Source organism: Rhinopithecus bieti, unplaced genomic scaffold (genome assembly GCF_001698545.2).
Source record: "Rhinopithecus bieti isolate Rb0 unplaced genomic scaffold, ASM169854v2 scaffold_5889, whole genome shotgun sequence".
Classification (NCBI taxonomy): domain Eukaryota; kingdom Metazoa; phylum Chordata; class Mammalia; order Primates; family Cercopithecidae; genus Rhinopithecus; species Rhinopithecus bieti.
The window spans coordinates 2,899,289-2,917,447 of record NW_016805277.1 but is presented as its reverse complement, the minus strand read 5'-3'; the positions used below and the strand labels follow the sequence as shown (position 1 = coordinate 2,917,447).

General features: G+C 53.8%; 2 protein-coding genes across 3 annotated transcripts; one reads left to right on the top strand and one right to left on the bottom strand.

Moving 5' to 3' along the window:
* The first annotated feature begins 10 nt into the window (after positions 1–10).
* SOWAHA (sosondowah ankyrin repeat domain family member A) lies at positions 11–1,765 on the top strand. The gene has a single exon (XM_017872013.1). It carries the CDS (start codon positions 188–190, stop codon positions 806–808), a length of 621 nt encoding a protein of 206 aa, XP_017727502.1. The 5' UTR covers positions 11–187; the 3' UTR covers positions 809–1,765.
* Positions 1,766–8,278: 6,513 nt separating this feature from the next.
* Positions 8,279–16,661, bottom strand: SHROOM1 (shroom family member 1). 2 transcript variants are annotated; one of them, XM_017872012.1, is made up of 8 exons: positions 16,576–16,661; positions 10,967–11,983; positions 10,822–10,877; positions 10,419–10,625; positions 9,670–10,239; positions 9,443–9,584; positions 9,070–9,342; positions 8,279–8,948 (listed from the first exon to the last, which is right to left on the bottom strand). In XM_017872012.1, exons 2-8 carry the CDS (start codon positions 11,939–11,941, stop codon positions 8,616–8,618), a joined length of 2,556 nt encoding a protein of 851 aa, XP_017727501.1. In that variant the 5' UTR covers positions 11,942–11,983; positions 16,576–16,661; the 3' UTR covers positions 8,279–8,615. The 2 variants fall into 2 exon arrangements, with proteins under 2 accessions (XP_017727501.1, XP_017727499.1); XM_017872010.1 differs by lacking the exon at positions 16,576–16,661 and adding an exon at positions 16,497–16,561.
* Between the last annotated feature and the right edge of the window lie 1,498 nt (positions 16,662–18,159).

The window sequence follows — 18,159 nt, the reverse complement described above, 5'->3', positions numbered from 1 at the left end:
TCGCCGCCCCGCCCCGGGCCTCCTGGCCCCCGTGCCGGAGGGGGTCCCCGCCGCGCCGCCGCCGTCCGCCGTGCCCTTGGAGCCGTCAGAGCACGAGTGGCTCGTGCGGACGGCCGGGGGCCGCTGGACCCACCAGTTGCACGGGCTGCTGCTGCGCGACCGCGGCCTGGCGGCCAAGCGCGACTTCATGTCTGGCTTCACGGCCCTGCATTGGGCCGCCAAGAGCGGAGACGGCGAGATGGCGCTGCAGCTGGTGGAGGTCGCGCGGCGCAGTGGCGCGCCAGTCGACGTGAACGCGCGCTCCCACGGCGGTTACACGCCGCTGCACCTGGCTGCGCTGCACGGCCACGAGGACGCCGCTGTGCTGCTGGTGGTGCGCTTGGGTGCCCAGGTGAACGTGCGTGACCACAGCGGGCGTCGCGCCTACCAGTACCTGCGGCCTGGCTCCTCGTACGCGTTGCGCCGCCTTCTTGGCGATCCAGGCCTGCGAGGCACCACGGAGCCAGATGCGACCGGTGGTGGAAGTGGCAGTCTTGCTGCCAGGCGCCCGGTGCAGGTGGCCGCCACCATCCTCAGTTCCACCACCAGTGCATTTTTGGGCGTCCTGGCCGACGACCTCATGCTCCAGGACCTGGCCCGAGGCTTGAAGAAGTCGAGCTCCTTAAGCAAGTTCTGGAGCGCATCGCCCATGGCTCCACGTAACAAGACAAAGATCCGCGGTGGTCTGCCAGCCTTCTCAGAAATCTCTCGTCGACCTACTCCCGGGCCTTTAGCTGGTCTAGTGCCCAGTTTGCCTCCAACAACCTGAAGGTCCCTGGGACTACCACTTGGTTGATCTATCGCGGCCTGCTCCTGGCAGTCTAAACCCGCCCAAGACTGCAGCCCCGTCAACGCCTGGAGCCGCATTCTGTTTCCAGCTTTGTCCACTGCAGCCTGTTTTACCCAGATGGGCCTGCACTTCCAGCTTCTTTCTGAAGCATGACCCATCTCCAGAGATGGGATTTGAGAAATCGGTGAGAGCTTTCTATAAAGAACTTCAGGAGACAGGCCTGAACTCTGGAGGGAACTTGAAATCCAGGGTCAAAGGTTAAGGGGCAGCAGCTGATCTGGCCCCTGAATGCGTTCACCTGATGCCTCTGCAGCTACACAATCCCAAGCCAGAACTAGAGCAAGGGTCTCTTGAAATGTTGAAAGATGTTAGCTTGTCAGCTTTAAGATATGTGGTGGTTTTGTAATTTGATGCATTTATTCTGTTTTAAATTGAAATGAGGTAAAGCAACTTTCATAATAACCTTTTGAAATTATATTTTCAACTTTTAGGCAAAGTGCTTAGACATTTTCAATTTTTTTTTGCTAAATACTTTGGAATTCTATTTAAAAAATAGATGATCAAGATCTAAAGGAAATTAATCCCAACCAACAAACTTAAAAGTTTATCTACCTCGTTTTAGGCAATCAAGATTCTGGAGAGTCTTGAACACAGAATAACGATTGTGACCATTATGAATGTAACTAATTTCAGTTGTACTGTGAATGCTAAATATTTGCAAACAAGTACATCTTGAAAGTAAAGGTGACTTAGAGAAAAGAGACGTTTTGGCAGATACTTTTAATTTGTGATTGTCTTCATCATGAAATATAAACATGTGTTTGGTACTTGTGGGTGACTATTTTGATTTGGCATGAGTACTTAATTTAAAAAAAAAAAAAATAGGCCGGGCGCGGTGGCTCAAGCCTGTAATCCCAGCACTTTGGGAGGCCGAGACGGGTGGATCACGAGGTCAGGAGATCAAGACCATCCTGGCTAACATGGTGAAACCCCGTCTCTACTAAAAATACAAAAAACTAGCCGGGCGACCTGGCGGGCGCCTGTAGTCCCAGCTACTCGGGAGGCTGAGGCAGGAGAATGGCGCGAACCCGGGAGGTGGAGCTTGCAGTGAGCTGAGATCCAGCCACTGCACTCCAGCCTGGGCGACAGAGCGAGACTCCGTCTCAAAAAAAAAAAAAAAAAAAAAATTGTGGTTTGTGAATTGCACCTGGGTGCTGTGTTTCTGAATCTGATTTTCAAATCCAGTGGAGCCTTTCAGTGCAATAGGTGAATATTCAAAGAAAAAAAGTCATAGTATTATGACAGAAAAATAAGCGATTAAATAGTAATGGATACAATTAAGGAGCAACTATTTTATATAACTGCTCTGTACAAACAAAAAGTATGTAATATCCATTTTAAGAAAACATTTGAAAGCAGACAGCTTATTCCAAAATAGCAAATGCAGAATCTCTGCTCAGTGAGCTTGGATGAGTGGCTTAACTTCTCTGGGCCTTTGTTCCTATCTGTAAATGAGAAAGTTTGTAGATATTGCCAAGATTTCCCAGGCTCAATACAGTGTAATTTTTTTCTGTTTTTAAAGATATGAAATCTATTTACTCAACCAATTTCTTAAATATCATGTGATAATGTTCTGCTTTTACAAATTGTGTTTGCATGTCATTAGTTATATCAAATAGTTTTGTGGCACAGGGTAGTGGAGTTTCCCTCCCCACCCCCATATGTATCAGTGAAGCCTTTGAAATTACTGAAGGCAGCAACTTAAGAAATTACTTAAATTACTTAAACATTTCATGGAATGTTTTGATTCAGCAATGAAATAAACAGTCCTCCATTTTGTTTCTGCTTGAGTGGTGATGTACTTCCCTTAAAAATTCTACAGTTTTGCCATTGTATTTTCTTTTCTTTGTATCTAATTTCCTTTCCTTCATTCTTCTGCCTCTTTCAAGCATTCTGTTATTGAAAGAAGTTGGAGTGCTCTGCAAAGGAGTCAACCGCACATGGATATCCTAATGGAGAACTGTAGATAAATGTGGGCCCTGATGTGACCTTCCCACCTTCCTTGCCTGGAACTCTGCATAAATTATTTTAAAATGCAAATTAAATCTTCTGCCTCTGCAGAAAAATTGTGGGAGGCACAATCATAGCAATCAGAGTAGCTGACAGTCTAGAAAATAGAATAAAATACTGGAGATTTTCCATGGTAAGAGAGACGCCTGACTGAAACAGGGCCTCAGACAAAGGTCATAGACACAGGTATGACCTGCCTTGAGAAAGACAACATTTAAACCAGCAGAGTAGGCCGGGCGCGGTGGCTCAAGCCTGTAATCCGAGCACTTTGGGAGGCCGAGACGGGCGGATCACAAGGTCAGGAGATTGAGACCATCCTGGCTAACATGGTGAAACCCCGTCTCTACTAAAAAATAAAAACGAGCAGGGCGAGGTGGCGGGGGCCTGTAGTCCCAGCTACTTGGGAGACTGAGGCAGGAGAATGGCGTAAACTCGGGAGGCGGAGCTTGCAGTGAGCTGAGATCCGGCCACTGCACTCTAGCCTGGGCGACAGAGCGAGACTGTCTCAACAACAACAACAACAACAAAAACCAGTAGAGTAGTAATAACAATAACTAATGTTTATTGCACACTTAAATCAGAGGAGGGTCATCTGAACTGCCAGAAGAATCTTTGTGTTTCAGAAGAGTGTGCTGCAAGCCTTCCAAGTGAAGTAAAACATTTAGCGAGAGTTTAGGATCAATATACCTAAAGTTCAGGTGTTAGAAAACACTGTTTTTCCTTGCAGGCCAAAGCTTTCTGCAACTATAAAGTAAGCCGATGGGAAATTATAGTTTCATATGCATGTGGAAAGTTTTTAAGAATCATATATCACCTAGCAGGAAGCACACCTTTAGAAGGGTATTTTCAACGCTAACAGAAAATAATTGTGAAGGCAATTTAGTTGACAAGAATTGTCACAGGGACGAAATCACTCCTTTTAATGAGGGAGAAGTTAATTGTTGATGTAGATGGTTATGAGTCATATCCATAGCAAGCTTTTAAGTAAAGTTTTACATGTCCTTTAATGGAGGTTGGAGGTTGTTCTTAAGCATGTCTCACCTAATGGAGATCCAGGGTAATGCATATACTGTATAACCTGTGCTGGTTAAGTGCCAGGCACAATTCTAAACGCTTTGCAGGTATTAATCGCAAGTTTACAAGGTATGTACTATTTGTATCTTGATTTTAAAGTGAAGAAACTGAAGCCTAGAGAAGTCATAAGTAACTTGTCCAGGCCTCACAGCTAGTGAGTGGCAGAGCTGGAATAGCCTCCGGGCGCTCTTTTCCATGACACTGTCTGCTATCCTATCGCAGGAAGCAGTAAAAAGGGCTCATCTCAGCCCTTTTTACTCATTTAGTGACCTTGGGCAAGTCACCCAGCTCCCCAAACTCCATCTTCCCTGTCTCTGGGACAAAAGACTTCCTGTACCTATTTCACAGGCTGTGGGGGAAGGACGAGCACATGGAATAGTGGATAGAGCTCTTTATGAACTGCAACACCAATGTGGGGTGCCGGGTTAGTTCCAGGGGGTAAATGGCTGCATCCCAAAACAAAATAGCTCTGATTTGTGGATTTGCTTTACATGATCACCATTCTTTTTGTTTGTTTTTTTCTTTTTTGAGATGGAGTCTCGCTCTGTCGCCCAGGCTGGAGTGCAGTAGTGCAATCTCAGTTCACTGCAACCTCCGCCTCCCAGCTTCAAGCGATTCTCCTGCCTCAGCCTCCCAAGTAGCTGAGATTACGGGCACGCACCACTATGCCCGGCTAATTTTTTGAATTTTTAGTAGAGACGGGGCTTCACCATATTGGTCAGGCTGGTCTCAAACTCCTGATCTTAGGTGATCTGCCTGCTTTGGCCTCCCAAAGTGCTGGGATTACAGGCGTGAGCCACCGCACCCTGCCATGATCACCATTCTTTTAACATGTTAGTGATTGTATACATAACAATTGACTCTACTAGGAAAAATGTATTCCCACAAGAGGGAAATTATCCCAAATTCTGTACGTGATATCACTTTAGTTAAAATAGAAATAATGTATTTCTAAACTCACATTCCTCTAGCATCCCTACTCCCACCTTCCAGACCTAAACTACTGGTATTCAGCCACCTGAGCTGGAGTGCAGTGGCAGGATCTCGGTTCACTGCAACCTCCTCCTCCCTGGTTTAAGCGATTCTCACTTGAAACGATTTCCGTGCCTCAGCTTCTCAAGCGGCTGGGATTACAGACGTGCACCACCATGCCTGGCTAATCTTTTGTTAGAGACGGGGGTTTCACCATGTTGGCCAGGCTGGTCTCGAACTCCTGAGCTCAGGCAATTCGCCCGCCTCGGCCTCCCACAATCCCGTGATTACAGGCGTGAGTCACCCTGTATTTATAGACGCCCGGCCTATACTTAGATTCTCTTTCGCTCTCCAGATAGCCTTTTGCCTTGAACCCACCTCGCCTGTTTGGAACTGCCACACCTCCGGACTTCAACCTGTGACCTGGGTGCCTCAGGTGTGCCTGCAGGGAAGAGAAAAGAAAGCAGAGACATCGAGATCCAGAACTATCCTTAAAGAAAAAAAAAATCCTCCTCGTGGGAAGTGGGTGCTGATTTAAACATCAAAGACAACAGGTAAACGTCCATTGTGACCTTCCACTCTGTAGCTAGGCTGACAGCAACACTGAGAGGTCCTCAGCAATTTCCGCCTCCCGCCTTCCTGCGCCCCCAAACGCCCCTTTCACCTCTTTCTCTCTGCAGCCCTCAACCACATTTGACCTAAATTTCCTAAGCTCCTGGTTTACATGTGAATGCACAGCACGGCAATTTGTTCCAATGAGGAGCCCTGAGGTCTGCGCCAGCCGCTCTCAGGGGCACGTTTTGTGCCAAGCAGGATGTTCAAGACAGACTGCGCGCCGGTTTGGGGCACCGCGGAACACGGCTTCCCTGTTCCGTTTCCAATTTACAGCCTGAAGGTAAAAAGTACACTGATTAAATCCACATTAGGAGGAGCAGCGGGGGCGGAAAAAGCGAGCGGGGGAGGCGGCCGCGGGGCTGCCTGTTGCCCAGCAACGATGCCAGCCGCAGCCTGCGCTCCCCAAAAGCCCGGGAGCACCGCGGCAGGCTGCTGGAAGGAGGATGGGGCAGGAACGCTGGCGGCTAAAGGAGGTGGGGGGCAGAAACCTCGATAGGGACCCATGCAACCCGCTTTCTCACCCTGGGAGACTACGCAGGGTTTTTTTTTTTTTTTTTTTTTTAATACTGATGTTCGAGATCAAAAGTGCACTGATCAAATCCATATTAGGGGATATGATTTAATCAGTGTACCGTTTAAATTCCCCCACACCCCTCCCCGCGACTGCCCTGTCTCCCACTTCTCATTGGCCAGTAACTTTCCAACACAGGCCCAGTGGCAAAGACAGCCACCCTTTCCCTGCCTGGCTGGTCAGAGTTTCCTTCTGAAAGAAGCAAAAGACTCAGCTCCAGGCTTTCGGGCTTAACTGCTCAGCAGGGCAAGTCAAAGTCCCTGTGGCTGGCCCAGAGGGTCTGGTAGTTGGAAAAGTTGGATGGAGAAGCGTAGGTACCAGCTTTCACCATAAGGAGGACAGCGCCATCTGCTGGCAGTATTCTGAAGGGTCAATTCACCGGGCTTCTGGTCCCCGCAAAGTCTTGGTCTGTGGTGCTGATACAGAACAAATATGGTGAGCTCATTCTTGCCCTCTGGAGAAATAACGATATGGAAGGGAGAAAAACTGGGGCAAGAAGACCGAGGGAAGATAGAAGGTCCATTGCAGGAGGTGTGGCCTTATTTTGGGGGTTCTCCTGATCTGGCAAAGACGAGCACAAAAGCCTCATATTTATTTCCCCGTGGAAAAACCCAGCACACAACCAAAGTCCAGTTTAATGGGAAGATGGCAGATGCCCCTACTCCCACCCCCGTGCTCCCCACGCCCAGCCGAGCTGGGGGTGCTTTGTTTGAAATACACAATTCCCATTGGCTTAATGGATATGTTGGCTGTGTTTCTTTTCTTTTCTATTTTTTGAGACGGGGGTCTCACTCTGTCACCCAGGCTGGAGGGCTGGAGTGTATTGGCGCAATCTCGGCTCACTGCAACCTTCGCCTCCCAGACTCCATTGATCCTCCTACTTCAGCCTCCCAAATAGCTGTTTCTAAGAATACCACAATGGAATAATGCAATAGGGTCCGTACAGGGCAAAAGGCAGAAATTAATCGCTTCCATCCAGAACATGTCTCTGGGTGTGTTTGCTAGGCTGAAGACCTTGGAGCAGAGGCCCTGCCCACTGTGTTCAAAGGGGCAAAGCAAAGCATAATGTTAGAACCCGCAAAGGCCTCAGTAGGAGCCCCATGTGTTTTTTATAAAAGGGCATAATGTGAGCATTGTTCTGTGCTCAATAGCACAACTGTTATAACAAACGCTTTTGGTATGAATATGACCATTTAAAATCCCCAACCAGTTGCACTTGATGACAATACGCATCAGAAAACAAGCCCAGGAGCAGAGATTTCTCACTTGGGGGTCAGTTGGATTTAAATGCACATAAACATGCCATTTAATGTGCCCAGCTTCCAAAAATACACTGAATATTTGTGGAACAACATTGTTTCCAGCATTTGTAGCTACAAAGGCTGAAGCAGATTTCAACGTGTATATCTGAGAACCTAACTTTGATTCTATATACATGGGGTGGATGCACAAATTGAGGAGTTCTATGTGTCATACCACTCCAGCCCCTAACTTCCCACTACCAACCATGGCCCACCTTCAGATTACAACCACTGCTATGTCTCCAGGTCCTTAGTCCCAGCATGGAAGATCTTGAGGTCTCCCACCCCTCACCTTCAGCTCCCACCCTTGACTGCCTGCCTCAGGCCTGGCTAACCCAGTGGGGTCTCTGAAAGAGAGGAGGATAAACAGTGTTGATAACATAACTGGAAGAAGACAGTGCTTTCTGGGTCTTGGAATGAATGTCCCCAGATGTTCAAGTATACTGAATATTTGTCAGGGCATTTAGGCAGCAGAGCATCTGAGCCCATTTCAGTAGCTTGAGTCCTGAAAGGAGACAGGACTCCTACTGTCACTACTGAAGCTGGGATGTTGGCTAGAAACCAGCTACGGAATCCAGACTCAGCCAGTCAGACCTAGGCCTTTGTGGCTGTGACACAGTCACTGTAACAGTTAGAAAATATTGGTGACAGTGGAGCTGAAAACCCAGTATTCCCCTGGTCCCTCCCGTTTTCAAGCCAGGTTCTCCAGGCTAACTAGACATTGGCAGGGTTGACTGATATTCTGCCAGCAAATCCCTATTCTGCTCTAGTCAGCCAGGGCTGGTGACTGTGTAAACAAGACCCCTCTCACTCCTCCCACAGCTGTACTGAAGGTGACACACACACTTCTCTTAACAATTTTTATTGAAGAAAAAATAGGCTGTTTTGCACCTTAAGTGCTCCCCTATCTTCTCTCCTCCCTCCAACCAACCCCTGCCAGCCCCACACTCTCATCACAAAATGGGGGAACACTGCAGTTTTTAAGATCCATAAATTAATTACCACATAAGCCATAAGACCTGCGCGAGGCCACATGAGAACACTTTGGAGGAGTATCTTAGAGTGACCTGGCCCGGGTCCTCCCCAGTCAGTCCCTCAAGGGAAAAGCAGAGAATAAATCAGCATCACCCCACTTATGTGGGTGAGAGGTAGGGGCGGTGCTCCCCACCCTCTCCACCTATAACTAGGTAAGGAGAAGAGGGAAGGGCGGCTGAACTGGAGGACAGGTCCCTGGGGGCCGGGCCGGGCTGGGAGACGGGGGATGATGACCAAGGTCGTCCCTGATGGTGTCCAGTTGGTCCTGAAGGAGGCGGATGCGCTCGTCCAGGCTGCGCTGCTGGGCCAGGACGGCGGCCTTGCCGGCCAGCAGGGCGCAATAGGCGCGCAGCTCCTCCACCGGCAGTGCTCGCACCAGCACCTCCCGCACCGCCCGCTCGCGCCGCGCCACGTGGTCCTTCAGCTCCTTGGCGTCCTCCTCCTGCCGCTGCAGTAGCCGGAGGCGCTGCAGCAGGGAAGCCTGGAGCCGCAGGAAGAGGTGCCGTGAGCCAGGCGAGGGCGCCGCCGCTCCCGGAATGGTTTCAGCTGGAGACAGCAGGCCCCTCACTGCCCTACTCCCTTGCAACCTGAATCCCTTTTACCTGCTCATCAGTGTCGCTGGCTGAGGCCGCCCGGGCCAGGGCGCGGCGCACGCGCGCCAGGCGACTGCCCAGCAGCAGCAGGAGGCCAAGCACGCGCTCTAGGTCGGCCATGAACCGGCTGAACCGCTCCAGCTCCCGAGGGGCACAGGCCTGGCGCACTGCAGCCTCCAGAGCCGCTTGGCGCCTGGCCCACGCTTGGGCCTCCCCCTGCAGCCGCTCCTGCTCCGTGTGAAGGTCCTGAAGCATCTTTTGGAGGAGAGCGGCCAGCTCCACCTGCAGGGAAGGCTCAAGGCTGGGGCCAGGCTCACGACTTCTCTGTCCAGGCTCTGGGCTTCTACCCACCCCCAGCCTCCACCGGCCCCTCTCCACTCACTTTCTTGCCCTGGATGCTGTTGTTTGGTGCAAGGAGCCCCTGGCCACATGGCTGGTCAGGCACAGGGTGGGTGGCAGGGTTTTCAAGCCTTGTCTCCTCCTGAGGAGCTGGCAGGAGCTGGGTGAAGCTGAACTGATAGGACCTGGGAACAAAGCCAGAGCTCCCTGGGTTTCCTGTCCCCGACTTCAGGGGCTCAGCGTCCAGAATCCCTGGTACCCCTCACTTACCCTGGCTCAAAAGTACTGGCAGCCTCCTCTCCAGCCTCCCCACAGGCAGGCGGCATTGCAGCCCGGACCTCTGCTAAAGGAATCAGCCCATCCAGCAGGCCCAGGGGTGGCTCTGGGCTGGGCTGGGAAGCAAGAGGGTCAAGTAGAGAGGGATCTAATCTGGCCAGCTCCTGAACCAGTTCCCCGAGGCACTGACTGGGCCATGGGGGCCTGGAACCAGGCTGGACAGTGCCCCTATCCAGGGCAATATTGTGAGGGGGACCTGGAGTATCATTGCCTGAAAGTCCCAAGGCATCGACTGGGAGAGGTTTGAGGAGGTCACTGTCTGCAGCTGTGGGGGGATTGGTGGTCAGTCCAGTGGGGTCAACAGTTGAGATGTTATCATTTGCAGTCCCAGTGGGGATGTGGCTTGTGGGCCTGGAAATACCTACAGAACCATTCACCCCCTGCCAGCAGTCATCTGCCCCTGCGGTTCCTGGACACTCACGGAACGGGTACTCTGGAGGGACTGCATCCTGGCCAGTTCTTTGGCCTAAGCCAGTTCCATACTGCTGGTCAGAGGCATGGACACTGGAAGCAGAAAAGACACTGAATCAGAAAAAGCTCCAGCCACAAAAAAATGGTGTCCTCCAAGGGCCATCTGTCCCTGCCCCATCACCTGGACTCCAGCTAGGAGAGCGTACCCCTCTAGCGTTTTGTAGATGTGTCAGGGGGGTGCCTCATGATGCTTAGAAGCGAGAGGGAATTACCTGGCTGGGGGCCCCTGGGAGGCATGGGGGTCTGGTGGTGATCTCATTCTGACCAGCGGGGTCTCTTCTAGGAACACTTCATCAGGAAGGGAGGGAAGCCGGGCATGCACAATGCAGGTCTCTGAGACCCTCTGCTCACCATCAGCAGGGCTGCTCTGGGGTACCTCTGCAGGATACACCACCACAGCCTCCTTCTGAGGCAAGAACCTGGAGGCAGGGACCCCGTAGTTACCACAGTGAAAGGAAGGAAGCTCTCAGTGTTGCACCAGGGAGACAGTAGGGTGTTTGCAAAAGAACCAGAAGGCTCAGACTGAGGTTAGGTAGGAAGCCCTTTCATTTTTTGGGCAAAAGCTATGCAAGCTGCCTCCCCCCAACTTGGTCCAGAGTGGTCTATGTCTCTCACCTGGAAAATTTGGTCTGAAACAATGGTCTGGGGGTTTCTGCTCCTTGGGGAACAGCCTGGAAGAGTGAACAGTCGACTGAAATGTGGCTCAAGTTTTGTTTCCCAGATGCTTCCCCTACCAGCCTGCATTTCCTGACTTCCATACCTGGACAATGGGTATGGTCCCTTCTGATCCTCCCCAGGAACCCAACACTTCACCCGAAGCGCTCCGACTCCGACTGGCGGGCCCGTAGGCATCACCAAGCTTCAAGGACCCGGAGTCCGGGTCTGTCGAGCCTTGGGGCTGCGTCTCAGGCAGCCATGCGACCTGGTGATCAAACTTAGCCAGCGCCGGATGCTGGAACTCCAAGGGCTCAGGCCCCGGGAGGCCAGAGCTGCAGCAGGCCTCACCCAGGCATTCCCCCGCCGGCCCACCGCCCCGACCCACACTATCCAGCTTTCTTGGCTCGGAGAAGCACCACTTCCGCTGCTGGTTGGCTAGGGGACCCCGGCCGGCAGTTCCTGGCGCGGGAGCCCGGGACCGCGCCGGCTCCACCTCCCTGCCCGCGTGGCTGAGCGAGGCGGAGCGCGGGTGAGTCGCCGGGGGCCGCGCTGGGACAGTGGGTCGCAGGCGGGCAGGCAGGCTCATGCGGAGCTCCTTGCGCTGGAACGACGTCGCTCGTAGCACTCGCCGCTGCGCGCCCTGCAGCCGCTGGCGGTAGGCAGCCCTCGAGGCCGGCGGGCTGGGTGGCTCAGCATCCCGCGCAGCGGCCTTCGCCTCCGCAGCCAGCGCGTACAGCAGCGGGGTGGCCTGCCTGTTCAGTGGCCCCAGGGTCCCCGGGACCTCTGGTGGCTGCGGCCCACTGCGGGCGGCGACCGCGGGCCGGGCCCGAGGGGATGTACAAAGGGCAGCGTCGGGCGGGGCGGGGCCCAGGCCGCCACAAACCGCGCGCACGTAGTCCCAGTCTAGGTAAGGAAGGAGGTCTGTCCCCGGCGATGGCGTGCGCGGCTCGGGGCCACTGGAGGCTGCGGAGAAAGAGCTATAGGCCGAGTCCCCGCGCACGGACAGATGCCGCAGGTCCAGGCCGCTAGTGGACGAGGCCGGAGAGGCGCGGTTGCTCCCAGGACCCAGCGCCTCCATGGCTCTGCAGATGAGTGCTGAGGCTGGCTGGCTGCGTAGGTCCTGGGAAAACACAGATGTGGTGCTGAGTGAGGAGCACCGGGTGAGGGCTGGGACAGCCAGACGCTTACACTTCCCCTCCCTGGTCACACCGTCACAAGCGCTGGCGTCCCCCAGTTTTTGGCAGAGTCACCTTGGGATCAGAGGTGGCAGAAGAAGTAGGACCAGTCCCAGGGAGCACCTCTGAAGGTTGGGGGCCCAGCTCAGGGGAAGGAATTGGGACCAGCTCATTCCCTGCCGGGCTCCCCTTGCCCACAAGCAGCCTTTACTCTGAGACCTCCTGGAATGCTGAGAACGCACCCATGTTCCTTTCCTCCCCAACCCTGTTCCACCCAGGCTGCTTCCTGGCCGCTCTGTTGGCTTCTTCATGTGATCTTTCCCTGATAAACAATGGTCAAGAACACTCTTGAGACCTCAGGGGAGCTAAAAAAGAAGTGGTGGGGGAAGAGCCAGGGCAAGGGGCAGAGGCGGCTTCACAGCCTTCATCCCTCCCTCTGTGCCTGTTATGTTCCAGATGCTTTATATAAATATTTATTTTGATCATCACAACTGCTGTCTGCATTTTACAGACGAGGACAATGAGATTTTGAGGGGGGAAATGATTTGTCCAGGGCCACACAGCTGGGAAGTGGCAGAAACCTGCCTGGAATCCAGGCCTGCATCAACGCTCACTGCAGCCAGAATCAATTTCCTAGAAGCAAGCTTCCTGAAAGGCAGTTTACCATCCCTCCTGCCCTGGCAATAGCCTGAATCCTCCAAGGAAGCCCACACTCCACTACGGGAAAGTCACCCCTACCTCCCCACACACTATTGGCAGATTCCAAAATAATTTGGTCCCCACTTCTCAGACTCTGCCTTTTGTTTATGAATGATGGGCTGACCCCCATCTCTGCCCTGCTTCTATTCTTGCTTCTCCTGTAGGACTCAGCTTAGAGGTCTCCTCACCTTTTGGGATCCCTGCAGTGTGCTGAGCTGCCCCCATCGCCCCACACTGTCCCTGTTGGCTTGCTTCTGATTCTCTCCTCCCATTCCCACCGGAGCTTACTGAGGACAGGCCCTGCTCTTCTTCATTGCTGCACTCTCAGTGCCCAGCAGAGTCCCTAGCATATAATCAATGTTAAACAAATATTTGGGCCGGGTGCGGTGGCTCCCACTTATAATCCCAGTGCTTTGAGAGGCTGAGGTGGGTGGATCACTAGGTTAAGAGATCAAGACCATCCTGGCCAACATGGTGAAACCCCATCTCTACTAAAAATACAAAAAATTAGCTGGGCGTGGTGGCACACGCCTGTAGTCCCAGCTACTTGGGAGGCTGAGGCAGGAGAATTGCTTGAACCTGGGAGGCGGAGGTTGTAGTGAGCCAAGATCGTGCCACTGCACTCCAGCCTGGCAACAGAGTGAGACTCCGTCTCAAAACAAAACAAAACAAAACAAAACCCCAAATATTTGCTGAATGTCAAGGGAAATAACAGATTTGCAGGGAGTAGATATAGGGGTAGCCTTGGTGGAGAAGGAAGAGAGCTCCTTAGCTTCTGCACACCCTTCTTCCCTCCCTATTAGTCTTTTCTGGGGAAGAGGACAGAATGGGTTAAGCACTTGCCACCATAGACATTGGCCAGGTTCCTCATGCGATATGAGGTACAAACAGAGCAGGCAAGCACAGCTTGGGGCAGGTCTGACCAGAAATCGATCCCTTCTGGTCCTGGGATGGGGATCAAGGGTAAGAGTTGAGTGGGTGTGCCTGGGTCAGGGTAAGAGCAATTTTGAGGCTTGGGAAAGGGCAATGTTGAGGTTTGGGGCTCCCTATGAACTATGGAGACTTTGAGGGGCTGGCCTGCGTTCTCTGAGCTGCTTGGTAGGGAATGCAGAGTAGGGTGGTTTGTGGCTAGGCTGAGGACCAAAAAGCAGGCTTATTTGAGCCTCCTAGACACTATTTGGAGCTCAGAGTCACCCTCCACCCACGTCCCTGAGGCCCAGGATGTTACAGATTGCTGGTTAGGGCAAGTACAGGGGTTAGTGGTAGGAGGATATGGTGTTTCCTAAAAGGGAAAGGCAGTACCTACAACATTCCCAGGAGAGGTTCTCAGCACACCTAGAACCAGAACATCCTGATGTCACCCACCTGGGGGCATCTGTATATGCCTACTAAGCCCAGGAAGTTAGCCCTCACACTTAGGGTTGGGGACCTCTTTTGCAAAGTATTTCCATCTAAACTTTAGGAGGACAAGAAACTACTCTGAGTAGCAGCTCCTGGGAGGACAGTCACCTCATCTAGGAAGTCCACCCGACTGCTCAGACATTAGCCCTTTCTCTTCCTACTCTTTCTGAGTTCAGCTTGGGAGCACTAGCTCACGCCACCCATCGTGCCCATTTTGGCTTGCTGCAGGTCTTGAAAAAAGAGGTCTTGAAAATCGATGAAAATCTATCTTATTTGTGAGTTACTGTGTTAAAGGATTCTGAATTCAGCAAATAAAAACAGCTTGAATGGGTGATAAAAATGTGTCTACACATCTGTTTCCTTACTCACTCCAACTTGCTGAAGATGCTTTTGCATCGGTGGTCCTATCAGGTTGATGTTCATGCAGGCTGCTCACAGTGCATCCTTTGCAGAACCTACCATGCCGAGGGGCCCAGCTGCTTTGGTGTGTTTTGGGGTGGGGATGGGGGTGGNGTGTTAAAGGATTCTGAATTCAGCAAATAAAAACAGCTTGAATGGGTGATAAAAATGTGTCTACACATCTGTTTCCTTACTCACTCCAACTTGCTGAAGATGCTTTTGCATCGGTGGTCCTATCAGGTTGATGTTCATGCAGGCTGCTCACAGTGCATCCTTTGCAGAACCTACCATGCCGAGGGGGCCCAGCTGCTTTGGTGTGTTTTGGGGGTGGGGATGGGGGTGGGGGGCTCGGCACAAAACCACAAGGCATTTTCATGCTTGTCTGGCTACAGGGAGCCTCTTGCAGTCCAGCCAGCCCCTGTGGCTGGGGGTAGCCCTATCTTAGGGGTCCCCACCTCAGTGGCAGTGGCACTGGGCTAGGCTGCCAAGCCTGTGCCTGCTGTTGAAAGGGAGTCCAGAGAAGAAGCTCTGCAGGCATTTTGCCAAGCCTCTCCAGAGCAGAGGGAGCAGCATGGACTCCCCGCTAGAAAGCCACCAGATTGGAGTCCTGGGAGGGTGAGTTGGGGTGGGTATTTGATGTATACTTGTCACCTGAATGAAGGAGTCAGAGAGGAAGAGGAGACAAAGATGAGTTTGGCCTTCAAAGCTAGGGGTCTGGCAGGTGGAGGCACCATTCTGAAAGGAGGAGCTGGGGCTGGGGAATAGTCAAGGAGGCCAGTGCTCCTTCAGTCTGGGCTTAATGGTGTCTGTGACAAGTCTGGCAGCAGTTGGGATGTAGCTCTGGAGTTCAGCAGGGGAGGGTGGACCAGGCAAGACCCAGGTTTTTAGTTAGAGGTTACTGGGGAAATAGCTGAAGACAGTTTCTGGTGGATAAAATCACACCAAGGCAATGGGAACAGATCCAGGTAAGGCGACCAAGGAGGCACAGGAGAACGGACAGCCTCAAATACAACGAATGATCAGGATTTAGATCATACCTCCCTCAAGGCCACCTGACATCTGACTTCTCTGTGGAGGGGCTGTCCAGGCCGCCCCTCCTGATGGGTCCTCCCCTCAGTACTGGGCTCACTGTGTAGGCGCTGTCTCCCTGTCAGACTGAGTTCCTGGGTCCTGGACCACGTCTCAAACCCCAGTACCCGCGGCTAGGTCTGGCTAGGTGGACATTCTGGGAAGTTCACCGGCTCTCCCTGTTCCCAGCGTCCCCCTATTCTCCAGCCTGTTAGCGCTGACAGCGCACCCCACGCAGTATCCGCGCTCCGAGTGTGCGGCTGGTTTACAGGCTCATCGGTCGCTGCACCCCAGATGCAGAGTCTCCGGAGACCCAAGGTCCGTGCCATGCACAGGAAATGCAGGAAGCTGGTGACAAGCGGGGAGAGGTGGCCGCGGACGTGGACAGACCTGGTTACCTGGGGTTCAAGCTCTGGGAGCCTAGGCACGGCAGGGAGAGACGCGCAGCCCCTCGCGGCCGCAGGGGGCAGCAGAGACACGCGGAGCTGCGCGACAGCCGATGGCCTCAGCCCCGCGCACTTCTCGGCCTTTCTCGTTGGGTTCACCGATGGGGAAGGATCGCGCGCAGGGCACAGCGCGAGCCTGGGAGGGAAGGACTCGGCTTCTCCAGATGCTTGGCGACAAAGGGCAGGAGCGGAGAGTGGCGGAGGGAGACCGCGCTGCACGCTGGGGCCACATGCGGCGACCCAGCAGGCACACGCTGCACCCCCGGCGGCGCCCCTGATCCTCCCCGCCAGTTGAGAGGGGGCCGCGTCTCCGCCCCACAGCTCTGCGGCTGGGAGAGGCGCGTTGGGGTCCGACTCCACCCGCGCAACCCGACGCGGCGCCGAGCCGGACATGTCCCGACTGAAGACGCCCGGGATGCCTCGCGACCCGCCACCCGCTCCTCACCTGGTCCGGCGCCCACAGCCCTGCCGGCCTCCCCGGGGAAGCGGATCCCGCCGCCAGCTCCCCCGCCCCCGCCGCGTACCTGAGGCTCCAGCCGAGACAAGCTCCTGGGCACTAGCGGCCGCTCGGTGACATCAGAGCCCCGGGCTCCGACTCCGACCCCACCTCCAGGCTCCGGCTGCGGCCGGAGGGGAGGCGCCACGTCCCGCCGCGAGGGCGGGAGCAGCCGCCTCTCGGTAGCGTCCGCGGGCCGGCCCAGTTCCAGGCCCGAGAGCTGGACAGTGCGTTCCCGCGCGGACCACAGGCCTCTTGCCCTAGGCCGGAGAAACCTGAGCTAGGGGGTGAGAGGGCGACTACCGCGACCGCCCACCGGCCTCCAGCGCATCCTCAGCGCCCGTGATGCTGAGGGGGCCGGGTCCCTGGGGGCCTGACACCTCCCTCGGTAGGGAGGTCCGGGGCGGGCCCTTAGTTGTCTGACTGCTACCCGCTTTCCTCTCCTAGCCCAGCCAAGAAAACAGAGCTGCCAGGGCCTCTTGCCTCCCACCTGTCCTGCTGAGTAACTCGCCCCTTGATCAACTTTCCCCAGACCCCCATTTCCAAAACGCTTCCAGCTCTTTGACTCCCACCACGGGCTCTTGTCTCCTGTTCCTGTTCCATTTCTTTCCATTTCTCCCACTACCCCGCATGGTCGGGGCCCTCCAGCCTGCTACCAGGGTTGGGGGCGGGGGGCGGAGCACGACGAAGCCCCTGTACTTGTGTGCACCTTAACTGTCCTGAGTGGGTCCTTAGGGAGCTGGACGTATGCATACCCACTAAAGCTGGACACTGGCGCTCGAGGCCCTCACCTTCCAGGATCTCCATTTTCCAAAGAACTCTCTGCCTGCACCTGCCACTGAGTTCTCCTTGCTGTGTCCTCAGGCTCTCCCCTGCCCCTACTTTCCAAACTCTGTCCTATAAATACCACTCTGCCAACAAATGCTCCGTTCCTGAGAGGGGCTGGGGGCCCTTTGCTGAGCCTCTCCGGCTCTCAAGTCTCTGCCTTTGTCCTCCGCTGCCCTCCCCCTTCCACAGGATCAGCAGGGCTGGGCTCAGAGGCTGTGTCCTCCCATGGTAGTATCCTTGGCAAATAAAGGTTTATTGGTGTTAATAACCAGGACTCTGAACTCTTGCCAAGAGTCAAGGTTGCCACTTCTTAGGGACACTGGGAGCCTGAGGAACTCTTGGGTCTTCTAGGGGTTGGAGGCAGGAGACAACTGAGCCCGACTTCTGAGAGTGGTGCCCTCTGGGCCCTGCTCCTTCTTCAACACCACTGGGACTCAGGCATCAGCTTCAGCTGGAGCTCTAGGCTTTAAGACAGTGCCTCAGAACCTTTTGGCTTCGAAAGACTTTTGTTGTGTGTTTTGTGTTTTTGAGACAGGGTCTCCCTCTGTCGCCCAGGCTGGAGTGCAGTGGCCCAATCTCAGCTCACTGAAACCTCCACCTCCCGGGTTCAAGCAATTTTCAGCCTACATTTTTTGCTTATATTTCTTGAAAACTATGGGGACACAGTGTCCAGAACAATACTATTAACCCACTCCACCCACCTACCCCTCACCTCTTGCACACACTAAGCAACTCTCCGCCCAAGTCCCCAGAAAACTGAAATCCTGCTTACCCATGTCTCTCT